The sequence below is a fragment of the Gossypium hirsutum genome, chromosome D05 (assembly GCF_007990345.1).
Source record: "Gossypium hirsutum isolate 1008001.06 chromosome D05, Gossypium_hirsutum_v2.1, whole genome shotgun sequence".
In the NCBI taxonomy this organism is placed as follows: domain Eukaryota; kingdom Viridiplantae; phylum Streptophyta; class Magnoliopsida; order Malvales; family Malvaceae; genus Gossypium; species Gossypium hirsutum.
Window position 1 is genome coordinate 36,792,970 of NC_053441.1, and position 17,832 is coordinate 36,810,801.

Consider the following 17,832-nt stretch of genomic DNA (forward strand, 5'->3'; position numbering starts at 1 on the left):
TAAGGGTCTTTAGCGACGTTTGTGGAAAAAGCGCCACTAAAGATCATGGTCTTTAGCGGCGTTTTTGGGGAAAGCGCCGCTAAAGATTAGGTTCTTTAGTGGCGTTTTGTGGTTGAAGCGCCGCTATAGATCATAGTCTATTGCGGCGTTTTAAGGGAAACCGCCGCTAAAGATTAGGTTCTTTAGTGGCGTTTGTGGTCAAAGTGCCGGTATAGATCAGGGTCTATTGCGGCGTTTGAGAAAAAAACGCCGCTAAAGACCCTGATCTATAGCGGCGCTTCTAGCACAAACGCCGCTAAAGATCAGGGTCTTTAGCGGCGCTTCCACTAAAGTGCCGCTATAGACCAACACCTTTAGCGGCGTTTATTTCTAAAAACGCTGCTAAAGTTAGCGGCGCATTCATTAGCGGCGTCTGTTGCGGCGCTAAAAGTATCTGCAGCGCTAAAAAGCGCCGCTAAAGGCCTAAAAAAGCGTCGCTAAAAGCCTGTTTTGGTGTAGTGAATTCAAGTAGTAGGCTCTATTGTTAGCTGTTGTTTTCCACACGGCTACCAATTATTGACTATTGACCTTTTGTAGAACCAATATTTTGTAGTAAAAGAGGAATAAAGGCAAAAGATACTTGCAAATCTGCCAAAGCTAGAATCGAGAGAGAAAGGGGATTCTGTCATCTTCCTTGTTTTGCGACGAATCAACACGAAAAGACCAAAAACAATGCTATGGAAATTGGTCTCCGCTGCAATCAAAGACAATAACAACCTAATTAAGGCCAAATTTTCTAGAAAAGATTCCTGCAGGAATTACGATCTTGGGGCTGCCATTATCAAGGTCACGAGTCATGATAATTATGTCAGCAATAGAAGGAATGCACAGATAGTTTTTTCGTGGATTCGGGCGTCCTCGATAATCCTACGCCCTTTCGTTTGGGCGTTGCCTAAAAGGATGGAAAAGACAAGGAGTTAGGTCGTTGCCCTTAAAGGGCTGATGCTCATGCATGGCGTTCTACGTTGTAAGGTCCCAGATGTTCAAAATATGGGTCGTTTGCCGTTTGATTTTTCGGATTTCACAGACGGACATTCCAAGTTGAGCAAAACATGGGGTTTCAATGCTTTTATACATGATTACTATGCGTTTCTAGATAAAAGAGCGGCGCTCTCATATGATCAACACAATCAAAAGGCCCAGTATCGACATCCATTGATGTTGCAGAGTCTTTTGAACGTCCAAAATTTGCAATTTCTGCTTGGTTTGTTGCTAAAAGTTAGGCTTCTAGCGGATAATATGAATGTTGGTTTGATTATCGAAGCCATGAATTGTGTCACTGTTGAGATATTCGACTTTTATAGTAAAATTTGCAATGAGATTGTAAAAGTGTTCTGAAAATACATTCCATCAATAAACTCGAAGCCGAATTGGCGCTCAAAATCCTTCAAAAGACGACGGCAAATGCCGAAGAAATTTCCCTATTTCTCGATTTTTGTAGCGAATATTATGGAACTCCGACAAACGCCAACGAACTTCCGACAGTCACGCAGATTCTCGAGGAAGATGTTCAACAAAAACTTGAGAGGATCGCCAATGACGATTCTGACAAGACTTGCAGAGACATTGGTTTCGTAGAAAACGAAAAAATGGCAAAAGATTTGACAAAAGAAAACCTTATTGATGCCATTGTTGGACAAATAGATAAGACGAAGGTATCAGGTTTGGAGACAATAATAACAGACAAGTGGGTGGTTTTTTATGAAAATTTAAACGTCAATGGAATTAAAAACATCAACACCGTTGTTGAAGAAACCGCAGGTAAAGATCTAAACCTTATACCCATTTATCATTATGAAATTCCCGATTTAATCACTTTCTAGCCATCAGTGCTGCTTTAGCAACAATTCTTTCATTCTTTTTGACAAATAAATATATAAAACAAGAAAATTCATGAGATTGAGTTTATGAATCAACTGCCTTCTTATTTTATTTCCTTTTCTTATCAATCTATTTATTCATCTATGTATATTTTCCATGGACATATATGCGAGAAGTTTGATTTTATGTTTATGTGAATACGGTAGGAAGTGATGACTAAACTCATAGTGGTTATTGCTTTGGTCCCGGCTATACCAATTTAAGAGTCGGGTTATTTAATTGTGTAGTTCATACAAATTAAGTTTTAGATAAAATATTTTTAAATTGTGAAGACTTGATTTTGATTTAAGCTTAAGTAAATATATATTTATATATATATGAGTTAAATAGTTAAATTATAACCCAACATTTTAAGGATTGCTCACAGAAGAATTAAATCTTTTAACATGGTCATATAATGGCTTAAAGTTACAAAATTAAGTGTTTGAATAAAGGTTCCACATTCACTTTAGTCTAGTTTGTAGTTAAAATTAGGTGGATGTTGATGTGTTTAGCATAAAACATATGACAATTGAATCATATATTGCTTGAAAAGAAAAGAAGAATAACACAAATTTTAAAACTTGATATATGACATTTGAGAAGCTCTTATTTAAGCATTTTCAAAAAAAGTTTAGTCATTTGAGCATTTTGTAAAAAGTTTGACCTTTATTTGACCATTTTAAAAAATTTAACATTTATTTTAGCATTTTTTATAAATGTTACTCTCTTATATAATCATTTTGAAAATTTAAATCTTTATATAAATAACTGTTAGACCCCATTTTAGGCTTTTTAGTAAAGAAAAAAATTCAATTACGATCCATCCTAGTGCAGAGACAGATCCCAATATTACTTTTTTATAAGAGAAAAGGGATAAAATTGTTTAAGTTTTAAAACGGAAATTAAATAACAACTAAAGACCTAATATCAACCTAAGTTATTTGTGGACACCTACCTCCCAACATCTTTTTCTTCTTTCTATCGTTTCTTTAATTTTTCTCAAAAAGAAAAGTTAAGGTCTTCATTCCGGGGTGAAGAAGGAGCTAAGCCCAAATAATTCAGAAAGGAAAACTGCCCGGCTAGCCCACGGGTCCATTGATGGATGATTAGGGGTGCATTGGATTTGACCTAGTTTACTTGATGCTCCTTGTCTACTATAAATTTGGGTCTAACCCCATTTATCATTGTATGTCATATGTAATATATGGAAGGCCGTATTCAACTTGATTAAGAAATATGCAAATGGTGTGGACAGTAAAAGTTGCAACTTGCAAGAAAGTTTAGAAAACTCCATGAAAGGATATTTTCTTGGAAACTCAACTTGATTAAGACTTTAAACCCCCCACGATATACCACAAGTTGTGGATAGGCTACAAGAAAAGTTCCTGTTTGGTTTCCATCAAAATCCGTTGATGACAACTTAACTACTGGTTCTATGTCTAAGTTTACAATAATTCATGGACTCCGACATGTTCTTTTCCGACATTAACAAGCATTAAGGTTAGAGAACCTCCATTCTCTAAAATTCCATGCACGTTTTACTTGTTTGAATATCCGAGACCAAAGGAATATTTGCAGCTATATATTTTCTTTATTGGTATTTCTTAATTATAGTTTTGGAATAAAAGAAATATTTGCACATATACTACAATTCAAACATAAACTCACTCAATGTCATATTTTAAAAATTCCTCAATAAACTAACTTGCTTAAATCGCAAGTTCATGTAACCTAAATTTTAGCATGAAGGCCTAGACAACACAAGGGGTTTGATTCTCTATCCAAAAGATGGATTTTGTTAGTAATTTTGATTGTCTGTTTCATATAATTGATCCACTTCCTATTTGAACAGTAGTTAGAAAAACAATAAGTGTTTATATTTTTGTTGGCACTTTCTACTTATATAATTTATGTAATTATTTCATATACTTAGACAACAAATATAGGTAATATCGTTTGTAAAAGGGAATAGATATGATGGAGTATAATATTATCCTGTGGATAAATTTCTTGAAGAGAAATGAAGAAGTTTAAAAAAGGATGGATTCTATTCTTATCACATGAAGAACTTGAAGTTATTGGAGATATATTTTTACAGGATTACTTTTAAGTTATTATTGATAATTTGTGACATCCCACAGTCAACCAGATCACTAGATTCGAGTGTGAGAGGTCACATTCCGTTGCCAAAGCAACTCTGATTAACTCGATGCAATTTCAAAATGTTTAACATGTAATTATCATATATTCCAAAATAATCTTCATTCATATTCATATACATATATTTTAGATGTTATTCGACTTTGTTTAACACGTCTCAGGGTTTTTTAGGGTCAAAAATGGAATCAGGACTCGTATCCAAACTCAATTTATCAAAAGTCATTTAAATGTCTTGAGACATGTTGCCCATCTCTCAGGACCGGCTTCCCCTATTTCAAACCCCTAGCTTCAATGCTTATTATCAAGGAGTCCTTGTCTCGAGATAATAGCACTCATGTCTCGAGACCATGTCTCAAGACATAGCTCTCCTATTTTGGACCCATATATTCGTTGTTTGGTGTCTCGAGACCATAAGGTACATGCCTCGAGACCATTACCCAAAAATGCATGGAATGATCATTTTTGTTCATAGTGTCTCGAAACCAACATACCAAAATGTCCAAAATGCAACATTTCAAACATGGAAATGATGTCCAATGTCACCCAAGTTATACCAATACAATACCATGCCAAAACACATACATTTAACTTGTGAAAACATATTCAAAATATTAAAAAACATGCCATCCAATGTCACATATTATCATATTGATAGAAAGAAAATAAGCCCAGCTAAAACATACATATAATCAAACAAAATTAGATAGATAAGTTCAACTTTAGGACACTCAAATGTCCAACAAGTACCAATGCATATCATAAGACCCAAAAGTGATATTTGACCATGTGACTCAACCTAGGTACATGCCTTTAACCATTTACAAGGAAAAGAACACAAACTTGGTCTAAGTTGAGTTATTGAACATTGGATGCTTTATGAGTCCTTTATGTTGGATCTAGTGCCCTATGTAACACCACTTACTCGGTCTGGTCACTGGACTTGAGTTACAACTCCTATATACCTTATTCACCACCACATGTTGCCCCAGCGGACTAACAACAACATGACTAACAATTTCTTCTACCCCAATTCCCAATTTATCAGACACCATACTAGAAACATAGGAATGAGTAGAACCAATATCAATCAATGCAAAGTATGATATAGAATGAATCGTAAAGGTACCTGCAATGACATCAGATGTGTCACGATCCTCTTGACGTCTAGTTACATAAACCAATGTCGGTTGTCTAGCCTCATTCTTGGTCGAATTTTAACCTGGCGCTCTATGACCTCGACCCATTGTACCCGTCACACCTGTCGTGACTCTAGAACCACCATTCCTACCCTGACCACGACCCCTCAGAGGTAACTACCCAGAATCCTGAGTCTGAGTCATAGCTTGCATCTGACCAGTAGGCCGTGGACAATATTTCACTCGATGCTTAGTAGACCCATATTTCAGACATGCCCCAAACTTTTTCCAACACTCTCCCAGATGATGCCTATCATAATACCCACAAATCAGAATTCTCCTTAACCTAGATGAACCTCCACACTACCCCCTACAACACTCTACTGTGATCTGCCCTCTTTGGCTCGCTTCAAAGGTTGCGAAAATGAGTCAGTAGGACTTGAATCCCTCTTACTCTAGGCCTTGTTCTTATCACACTTCTCTCTCTCAAATTGCTTAACCTCCTCTACAATTTTAATAGCTACCATACCTAGAGCATAAAGACTCAACCTTAAAATTTTGATCTCATACTCGGCCACAGTCTTATCACCCTGTTTCAACTCAATAAACTCCAACCTACGAGCCTTAACATGTTTTGTACCCACATACTTTTTCTGAAAAGCCTCCTAAAAATATTCCCAAGTTAGACGTTCTACTTGAGTACCCCTTACTACAATCTGCAACCAACGATATGCCTCATCTCTCAGTAAAGACACTGTACCCTTCAACTTCTTCTCTGGGGTACAATCTATATCCTCTAGAATCCTTTTTGTAGCCTCCATCCAATACCTGACTACAGTCAGGGTTGTTCCAGCCACACCCCTAAATAACTCAGCTCTATTAGCCAGGAGCCTCTCAGTCACTGATCCACGACCACTCGATCCAGACTGGTTTTCAACAACCCTTTGAAGTACTCTTAATATAGCATGAGACAATGCATCATCTCCCCTTTCTTGATCCCTGCCAACAAAGGCAGGTGAGTCCTCTCTAAGATCAGCCTCGGTAATTGGAGTATCATCTTTAGCCGCAAGTAGCTCAACCTAAATAGCTCAATGCGGCCTACCTCGATTTCACCTACCTCGGGTGCTCATAGTGAATTCCTAGATGTCTATAGTCTAGTGTAAATCTACAGGTTTAGAGAATACATTAGTTAGTTAGGAACGACATTGAAGTCTCAAAATTATTTTAAAAACATCGTAAAAATATATGTAGCATGGTACCTAACAAAATCCTTTTTTTAAATATGCATGTAGACCATACTTCACCTACAGTTCGAGTTTTAAAACTCGACTCTGATACCACCAAATGTAACCTCCATAAGCCGGCCTAAACGTTATAGCTAAATTATGAAGGTCACACTAGCCATCGAAATGGCCCATTAAAATAATCATTTTAGTTAAAAGGATTAAGATGCAAAAATTTCAAATTTTCATAAAATAAATTGACACTTATTAGAAGGGTATCGATTTAAGTATCGATACGATTTGGGCATTCTGTCAATTTTTTATTTTTATTTTAAAATAATACATTATTGGTAGGTATTGATACAGTTTAAAGGTACCAATACCAATTTGGCATTCTATTTCTTTTGAAAACTATTTATACGTTCAAGTATCGATACTTAATGTAAAGGCATCGATATTTTATTTCAAAATTGGTGAATATCACTTTTTAGAAAACTATTTTGTTTGAATTTCAAAAACACGTATCAATTTAACCCATTTTAAGGAAACATCAATTTGTTTTAGTGTTTTCTTTTATTTAATTTTAGTTCCAAAGTTGTGAGAAAAATCTTATTTTGAATGGTTTTAAAATAATTTAACAACCTTAAAATTTGATAATACTTTGAAATGTCATATTTTTATGTATTAATTGCATATATATTTTGAGTATGAACCTACTAATTTGGGATTTTTTGGGTTTTTATAATATAGGGACTAAATTGAAGGCAAAAGGAGATTTAAGGTATCAGCATGCAAATAGGGAAGAAATGGGTCAGCATGCGAATAGGGAAGAAATGCTGACCCATTTTAAGTTTTAAAATTCGAATTTAGATCTAATGCTACTGGCCACAACTGAAACTATTAAGATATTGTACTAACACCAATAGATAAAATTAGCAACCAAATATGCACAATTAAACCCTTATACATTCAGCCAACACATTCATACACACACATGAAAACACACGATTAAGACACATACCTTTACCTACATGCCGGTGTGGCACCCTCACCCCTCTAGTGTACTTTTATGGTTCAGATTCGATCTGATCTTGCCTAGATCTGTTCCTTTAATTGACATACACATTATAATACAAAATTAGAATCGACATTAGCCAGATTCAGGAACTGTAGCAAACTAATTAACTAAGACAAAAAAGAGCAAACCGAAACTCAATTACAAACTTGAAATAAAAGTTTAACCGATACAAGAAGGTTTTCACTTACTGATCTACAACAAATAGAAATGAATCTATCGATGATATTTTCAAGTATCAATGGGATTTGGATGAATGGAGTGTGATATGGCAAAGGGGATGAAATGACAACCCAAGGGTGGTGAAAATTATTAATATGGTGGCAACAAGGGGTAATCCCAACATTGAAGATACGGCAACTGGGAAAAGAAAGAAATGAGAAGGAGAAAAAAAAGAAGAGATAGGATGAGATGAAAAAAGAAAGAAAAAGAGAGGGAGAGGGAGAGGGAGACGGTAGAGAGGAAGAGAAGAGGCAGCTAGAGAAAACAAAAAAAAAAGAAAATTAGAAAATTTTAGGGTTTAGGGGCGACAATAGAAACAAAAGGAATTATAAAAGGGGGTCAGCCAAGCATAAGTAGGTTTAAATACCTAGGGTTTCAGCACTAGGGTTTCTCGGCATTAGAATAGGCGAGTTGAGGAAAAAGATGAGAAGGGAGTTAGGGCTTAGGGTTTTTCAGAAGTTCTTAACAGACCAATCCTAGACAAAGGCTCAATTACACGCCAAAGCAAAATATAAATTAATTTCGACAATTACAAATTTAATCCCAAAAATTTAACCCACATTTTGGGGCATGACATATTCAATATGAAAAGATAGATTAGGCTTAAGCTAATAGTTGTACCAGCTTAATTATTGAGTAAAATCATTCTCTGCGTGAAGCTTCTTAAAAGGTATGATTGATGAACTCAAATTACAGTAACAAATATTGTGTTGATATTTCTTCTTGTGCTACTTTCCTTGCAAATGTATTTTATTCTTTTTTTTCTTTTCTCAACTTTTGTTCCAACAACTTTTAAAACAAATGCAAAGAAAAGATTATTTCAGAAATTCAAAAAAGTGTAAAATGAGTGTATTCATGATTAACTTTCAAATTTATGAATTTTTTTGACATTTATTTAGTGCTTACTTTAATTGGATGTAAACATTTTTAAAAGTAATGAAATCGATGGTTTTATTGCTTTCAAATATATAATCATGTTTTTTAAATATATATAAATGTTAACTGATTGATAAATGATATATATAGATTACCAAAAACATATATTTCGTCATCATGAAATCCATATTCAAATCTAGTTTTTGATGCCCGGGATTTATTTAAATATTTGAATAGTTAGCTTCTGATAAATGTCTGATCATTCTATAAGAAAAGTATATACTTAATTGTCATAATTTATTATCTTGGTTTATATTGGTGGGTCTGATTTGAAAGAAAAGATTTATGCATGAAATCTTTTTATTGGGCCCTCCTTATCTAGATAGCCCTAACTGATGCTATAATTAAGCATTCATTCAACTTGATTAAATTTTATAGGAGAGTAAAAAGCGAACTTAAACTCACTTCTTTTTCTTAGATTAATAATAAGGTTAATATCAATTAAATTAAAATTCAATGAATATTTAAATTATGACATATTTAAATTGTGTTTGCTCGATAACTTACAATGATTAGATGGAATTTGAGTGTTTATTTTAGATAAATCCAAATTATAACTTGCCAGTTAAGTTTCTTGTTTTGCATCTAATTAAATGAAGGAATCTAACACACATTTAATTGGTTGTCTAACTTGATAATGGTCCAACCGAATTCAAAATCATTTTTTACCCAAATCCAAATAATAACTTACAATCATAAGTTTGCTATTTATACCCTAATCAAATGATTTTGATTTTCAAAAGAAAAAAAAATGAAAGGATCTTAGTACATATTTGATTTGATGCCCCTCAATTATTAGTTGGGAAAAGTCTCTTTCACTATAATACCTTCACAGACCTCTCATCACCAACATTTCTACCATAGCCTCTCGTTTTCCTTCCAGATTTTCCTGGAAAACAGACAAGTAAAACAGAAGATAAACCCAGGTTATATGATTATGGCTTGTCCAGCTTTAAATTTCTCAGAAAAGAGAACTGAATTAGCAAACAAAACCCAGAAAAATTACAACAATGAATATTGAAGCTTCAAAGTGGTTACATTTACTCCATATATTAAAAAACAAAAAGCTTAAGACTTTTGCATCGATTGCAACTGCAAGAAGCTTTTCTGATGATATGGCTAGCTTTTATTCATGTGACTGATCCATGAAAACGAATCACTGCTGTTGGGTCGAATCCATCAACTTTCTCGAGACAGAAATTGACCTAACGACCACCTTAATTACTTCCCACCTTTCTTAAGATTTTGTCTTTAAGATTTTTCAAATTTGTTTGGTCGGTTTTATTTTTATCATTCATCATCTCTCTGCATATACACATCTCTTAGGGAAAAGACAAGTGCATGGCGACAAGGATACCAAAACAAAGGAAATAAAAGTTATATATAGCCATAATAAATGAAAATAATGCTAATCAATGTAGAGGCTGGTATCGAGAATTATGTTTCCGAGGCATGTTTCAATACTCCTTAAATTTAAGCGAATAAATATGAAACAATTGATTGATATATTGAAATCATGAATATTCATATGTATGCCGAATTAGTTTTTTATTAGAATTACTACTCATCACAGTATTTATGGATACACAAGTCTAATAGTATAATTAGATAAATCTAAAAGTTTGTGGCTTGAATAAAGTTTATACTAAACTCAGTGATCAAATATGTAAATTATCCGACAAAGACGAAGCTATGATTACTGTTAGGGGGCCGACATGTATGCTGAAAGTACTATATGTATGAGTGGGTATATATGTGTACTGTTTGTCCATATATATACATGTGTATATAGAGATAGCTCAATTGGATTTCTTTTCCTTTCTTTTATTTTGAAGTTTAGATTGACTTGTATTTATTTTTAATTCAAAATGCTTTTTAATAATAATTATAAACATCCTAAAGACTTTTGTTGAATAAAAACATCTTTAAAGATCAAACATGCTAAATTAGGCTATGAAAGGGAAAAAAAAATCTTAGTCAGTTCTAAACTGAATATGAACAATTTTATTATGAAAACATAACATTAAAAAAAAAACGTTGAATGAAATAATTATTAAACTTTTTTGGTTAAATTATGCCATTAATCCTTGTAATGTGCATAAGTTACAAATTTAGTCCTTGTACTCTAATTTGATATTTTTAATCTTTATACTTTTCAACTTTTGAGATATCAATCCTACCCAAACGGAGTCATTAAATTTGTTATGTTAAATTCTATTAATTTCAAAATCTTAAGTAGCAACCATATTGCCGGGCTTATGTGATACCACATCAGTTGACTATTTCCACATAATATTGACAAAAAAAGTTATGTCATTTTAATAGATTTAAGAATTACTATTTGAATTAGGATTGAAGTTTCAAATTTTGAAAAATACATAACATAACATAAAAATGATCAAATTAAAGTATAGAGACTAAATCTATAAGTTATGCATTGTATAGCATTGTATAGTAAGAAACTAATGGTAAAATTTTACCTAAATTTTGAAACATTATAAATTACTTTGACGGTTGCATACCTAAGAAATTTTTATAATTGATAAGTTTCAATTATAATCTAATTAAAATAACTAAATTACGTATAAAATTGTATATTAATATTATAGAACAAAAAACATGGTTAAAAAAAGCATAAGATTGCAATCTAATGTTGAATTTTTATTAAATATCTTAATAGTTTAATTTTTTTAAAAATTTTCATTATGAGTATAGAATAAAAAAAATAACCAATTTGATTAATTAGAAAGGTAAACAAAATTAAGCTAATTATAATGAATAATTTATAAGAAAACCCTAACCAATTTGAGGCAGTGGGCAATTTAGTTCTAAATCCAACAAACTTTAAAGTGAACAAAAAAGAAAGAAAGAAGGTGAGAAACAAGGGTTAAGCTGTCGTCTGACTTGTATGGATGGAAAAGGAATTTCAAAACCTTGGGATTTGATGCTTTTTATAAGCTTTCTGTATTTGGATCTATACATTACAGGCCACCGCTTGAGCTTTTGTTTCTTTGTAGCTACCAATGTTTAAATCAAATATATGAAACTTAAATTCTCGAGAATCCAAAACTTCTAATTTAACCAACACGCCATTAATTTATATAAATTTAAAGTCTAATATTTTTAATTTGCTATTTCTTTTGTATTTCAGATCTTCTCAACCCAACATCAGAGTTGTACTGTACCCACTAAACAGCTTGTCAGCCTAACCTCTTTCCCATGGAGAGATGAAACATGAAAACTTTGAATTACAAATCCCATTTTCAAAATTAATAAGCTTTATTAATGGATTATCCTTTAAAAAGAAAATGAGACAATCTTGATAATTTAGACATCACTTCTAAAAAAATTAACAACTTATATGAAAATTAGACTACAATTTAAGCTTCAATTCACTGATAAAATTTATTAAAATTATATGGAATTATATTTTTTTAATCAATACTAATGGTATTAAATATGAAACCAATACCTCAATAATAAAATATTCATGTAAGTAGATTGAGTATTAATTTTGTTCACATCTAATTTGTTGTTAATGTAGGAGGATGTGGATTCAAGCGTGTTTATAGATGAGATATTGATACTCGCAAGTTGCTTGAGTTTGACTAAAACAAAATTTCAAACGCGATTCAGTAATGATCCAGTCGAGCTCGAGCTATCAATCAAGTTGAATTTGAGCTTAGTAATACTTGATTCAAACGAATCACAAGCCTTATCGAGCTTTTTCATATTTTTATATTATTAATTTATGTTATTTTTCTTAATATATATTATTAACCCTAAGCTTAATTATTAATCGAACTCGAGTTCGAACTTGAGTAGCTCAATTATATCTTGAGCCGAACTCGAGCTTAAAAAAATGTTCGGTCGAGCTCGAACTCGACAGTATTCAAACTTAACTCGACTCGATTACATCCCTAATTATAGGTAGTTCATTGTATAAAAAAATTTATAGAATATTTAAGTCAATAAAAACAAAAATTCAATGAAGAGCGAAAATACTTTATCACATGTTAAAAATGTTTGAAGATTTGGTATGCTAATGATAAAAAAATTTAATTTCAGATTAAAAATACAGTATTAATTCTTTTTTATTCTTGGGTTTTCTTTTCTTTTTTACTAAAAAATAATCACATATTTTTAATTGAAAAAATAATAATAAGATATATGACAATTTTTTAACAGCATATGTAGAATTAAAAAAAAACTTCAGCACTAATATATTAGATAATAAATAAATATAGTAATATTAATAAAATTCAAAATAACTACAAGTGAAAATTGAATGAAGTGGGAAACAAACAAACAAATTTGTTATTATGTATATTTGTATGATTTTTGAGTAACATAATTATAGATGCCAATTCCTTGGATACCAACAAAACTAAACCAGACAAAGGCCCTCAGGTTTTCAGGGCAAGGAAATTATTGAAGAAATCCATGCATATCTCTTTTGGATTATGTATTGCACTCAATATTCTCTTGTTTGGTAGATTCCTTTTCAATTGAAAATTGAAAGAAAATTTGTCCTTCAATCTTTTTGAGTCTAGTCTCTTGGATTTAAATTACCATCATAAATAATATTTTAATTTTATTATGTTTTATTGGGTGGATTTTGTATTATGTTTACTGTGATTATAGATATTATAGATAATATAACTATTATTGTTATGGTGCGATTTTTTTATTTAATGTAAAACATTTGTGTACATCTAATCATAATAATTTTTAAATCGTTTATCATACTATATAATATTTTATTCATAATAAAAATTAAAAACACTATTAACAAGTTGTAAGCTGAATCTATTTGCATCTAATCTATAAACGGGAGTTTAATAGCTATCAACACTTGATTATTCGTACTTAATTGTATATATGTAAAAAGAAAGATAGAAAATAAGATAAAATTATAAATAAAATTATTGAATTAAGGCATTCTTTGATAAATAAAAAATTAAGTGTTGATCTTTCGATAGATGTTGACTTCTTTTGTAATAAACTTTATAATTATCAGATTTATATTATAAAATTATTTCAAACATTAATGATGAAGTTTTTTTTTTTAAATTCTACAATTGAAGTTAAGGGTCTGTTTGATTGGCTGTAAAATTTTTTTCCGGAAAATGATTTCTGGAAAATGTTTTACTTTTCTGTAAAATGATTTACTGGAAAATATTTTCTGGTGTTTGATTGAATCTGTGTAAAATATTTTCTACTGTTTGACAGATTTCCTGAAAATATTTTCCGGAAAAGTTGTTTTTACATATATTAAATTGTTTTTACATATATATTAATAAATTTTTATATTTTAAATTGTTTTTACATATATTGCAATGATTTATTTATAAATAAATAAATCAAATTAAATATATCAATCAAATGGTTTAATTGTTCAAGATTGACAATAATCCTATAAGATTCATTCACATCACATGTAAATGGTAAAAACTAATCAACATATTTGTAGTTAAATAACTAAGTAGCAGCAGCTCGTCTAGTAATGTATTGAAGCCGAACAATATATAGAACATATAGAAAAATATCTAATCTGAAAAGAAAATGCACTTTCATCCACAAAAGTGGATCATATCTGATTGTATCTAATGAAAAATCCCAATACAAAATGAAAGATAAGGTTGGTGTTTGCAGTGTTAACCATATCCTTAGGCATTCCAGTGCCATTGTAGATCCAACAAATGCCAAAAAGTTACAAGTTTAGTACATGAGCCGCTCCTTTCAGAACAAAGATTTAAGGATCAAACAATACCTACTAAAGGAATCATACAAAGATGGCTCTACCCGCAAATGACAAACGCTTATCTCTATCCTCATTGGTCATCATTTCACTTTCCCTTTTTCTTACCCTTTTCAAATAACAAAATTGTTACAATGGCAGAAAGGAATTGGAGAAAAAAATTCATGATGTAACGAGATCAGGTGTTTCAGCCTCAATTGATAACCAAGCATATTATGTAATTTTCCCGTCTAGTTATCCAACCAGTCACGCAAGGATTTGATCTGTGGAATCCCCAAAACTCGTGGCTGCACCCAAGAGACATGAATTGTTCCCTCAACTTGATCAATTATTCCCTTAATCAGACGAACCTGCAGTCATTATTCGCAAAAAGGTTATACAAGTTATCTTTAGAATTTTGAACCCGCTGAAGTATAGCTAGTTGCTACATGCAGGCCACGGATCAAATGTATACAATGGTGCATCATGAATTTTTTCATGCAGGCCATTAACACTAATCAAAATAAGTGCTTCAAAATAAGTCCTTCCATAAACAATTTTTTCATAAATTGAACATATTAATTTAGCCAAAGAAGCAGAAGACTGCTAAAGAGGGATCAACATTAAATTGTAACAAGTATATATTTATGCCAATAATCTTCCAAACCAAACTCGAATTCAGGTAAACTTATCTCTATGCAACATAGCACTACAATCTAAACAGAATCATTTCATTATACATACAATGCCAATCATTATAAACTAAATAACATAGCTGACATACAAACCTCAATGTATCAAATTGATCCTTTCCAGAATTGATACAAGCAGTTTGCACAGTCTTGTAGTCCTTAAAATCAATTCCAGCATCATCCTTGACTTCCTCAAAAACATTAGTCATATCAAATCCCAAGTCTTCCACCATCTTCTCATCATCTCTTCTTTTATGATCAAAGTAATTTTGCTGCACTAATCTCTCCATCAATTCTATCCATTCAGGCCATGGGTGCACCATCTCCACCTCCACCTTCTGCCCCTTCTTCTACATTTCTGACTCGCCCAACTTAGTCATTGAATCAGTACTCAAAACACCAACTTCAGCCTCACTTTTAGCATCCTCAGCACTTTCCTTATTCTCCCCATACTTGAATTCCCTCCAAGCATGAATTCTCTGGAAAGCACCTCCGTTGGGTAAGTCAGTTAACTCAGGTGAATCAGACAAAGCGGCATCGTTTTTGGCACTAACAGAATCAGAATCTGTCGCCTGTGAGACTCTTTATCTGTAAATGATTCCAACAGTCATCATCTCAAACATAACAAAATAAAAACATCAAAGCAAAGAAATTCAAAAGGGAAAAAGAAAAAAAACTACAACACACAAACTCCCTTTTAAATCAATCCAACACAATGAAAAATAAGAATGTATAATAAACTTAAACACTTGAAAGATGAAATTAAGTTAAAAAAACTACAACACACAAACTCTCTTTTACCTAGCTCTCTGATTCTCCTTTTGGTTTCTTTAGATGCGGCGACAAAAACTGTCATCGATCATGGGTTGTTACTAGGCTAAGAATTTGTTTTCTGGAACCAGACCCGATCCACCAATCAAATCAGTGAAAATTAAACAAAAAATGTTTTCTGAAATATTCAACAATGGAAGCTTCAACAAACAATTTGGATTTTTAAAAGAATTAAACAGAAAAAATACCTGTTGATGACAGAGAGAGAACCACTGCTTCTGGGTCTTCTTTTCTTGACTGTGGCTGCTAATTTTTTAAGGTTTCTTTAAAATACAAGTAAGGCCGACGGTTGACGGAGATGACGGACGGAGATGGTGAGGTGAGGTGACGAACGGAGATGAGGAGGCAGAGGATGTAGAAGAAGGTTTGCTTAGAAGAGAAAGAAGATTGCTTAGAAGAGAAAGGAGAAAGGGAAAATGTCTTACGGATTAGAAATCGGTAAGACAATTTCCAAAATTTTGCTTTGGATTTTACCCGTGTTTGTAAAATGTTTTCCTATGGAAATCATTTTACACAAAACAAACACCGGAAATGAATGAAAATGTTTTCTAGAAAACATTTTCCACCAAACAAACACACCCTAAGTAAAGTAATAGATACGTATCTCATTTATTTGGTTTTTAACTTTTTTTTTAAACAACTTAAAACACATAACAATTTCTTATGCAAAGTTAAAAAAAAAAAAAGAACTCAACTAGGATTGTATCAAAACTATATGTATTTTGATAAGAAAAAAATCCATCATGTTTGTTGAAAATAACTAGATAGTTTGCAACTTGTTCAAACTTCTATCTAAATAGGTTGTTTAGACATGTTTAAACAAGGTAATAAACATAAATAAAATCAGTGAAAATAAGGAGAGATAAGCACACATCGTTTGTTAATGTAATTCGGAAACAATTCTACTCTCCATAGCCTAACTCAATGACTGGTTTATTCAACTTGGTCCAACAACTTATAGGCTAAAGCCCAATGTATCCTTACAAAAGAAGCAATTGTAGCCCCAATAGATACCCCAACTTGTTAGAACCACTCATCCATATACTCACTTACAAATAGTTTAACTTCTCACAAATAATGCGTATGAAATGAATGTTATAGTACAAGGAAAAAACAATAGAAAGTAATGACAACAAATCATCACAACATTTTTCATCAGATGCATCTTCTACTTTGAAAGTTGAATTCGAGTAGATTGTCCTTTTAGGGCAGAGTCAAGCAAAACAAAACAAACTATGTAGATGTTTGTTTTTGGTTACTAACTACTTTATCCATAGTAGTTCCATGAAATTTTGTTTTCCACATGAGTCCATAATGTTTAATTACAATCCAAACAAAATAAAGTCTAATTCCCTCTATGGATGAGTCCTACATTGCCTTTATTATTTGCAAAATCAAACTGAGTCACCTACTCAAAAGATTGCCTTGCTTTGGATCACCACTTGCACACTATCCCCTCCTCACATAAGCTAAGTTTCTGCAAAATAAACATAAGGGAGTATGAGCTTTTTCAAGCTCAGTGAGTGCTCATGGTTTGCAACCATTCCGCATAAAATCCATAGTTGGAAGAAAGCATACTAAGTCAAGAAATCATGGTATAGCATCAAGCATATCTCATTACACTCATAATGATATATTGGCATAATGTGACAAGGAAACATATATATAATCAGTAATGCATTGGATAATCAAATCTCTAAAAACTCCAAATGACTTAAAGAGTCCTTCGCTATCTCCGTATAAGTGTAGCACAAATGCTAACACTCTCCAAACACTCCACATAATCTTCAACGAATGGGGTATGCTCTACATTCCCTTATCCCTCCATCGCTATCTTTGGGCCACAATGCCCCATCATAACAATAAAGGTGAGTACTCACTATCCTATGGCATGCCAATGATATCCAATGGTTCC

The 17,832-nt window shown here is 32.2% G+C and overlaps 1 protein-coding gene across 1 annotated transcript; it reads left to right on the forward strand.

Annotated features, from left to right (window-relative positions):
• Positions 1 to 1,029: 1,029 nt before the first annotated feature.
• On the forward strand, positions 1,030 to 1,862 carry LOC107902359 (putative clathrin assembly protein At1g68110). Its single transcript, XM_016828558.2, has 2 exons — positions 1,030 to 1,370; positions 1,481 to 1,862. Exons 1-2 carry the CDS (start codon positions 1,030 to 1,032, stop codon positions 1,860 to 1,862), a joined length of 723 nt encoding a protein of 240 aa, XP_016684047.2.
• The last annotated feature ends 15,970 nt before the right edge of the window (positions 1,863 to 17,832 follow it).

Excerpts from the sequence above, each read along its gene's own strand:
- LOC107902359 (XM_016828558.2), top strand. The coding sequence starts at position 1,030 with ATGGGTCGTTTGCCGTTTGATTTTTCGGATTTCACAGACGGACATTCC. Across the intron at positions 1,371-1,480 it reads TGCAATGAGATTGTAAAAGT|CGAATATTATGGAACTCCGA; the intron begins GTTCTGAAAATA and ends CGATTTTTGTAG.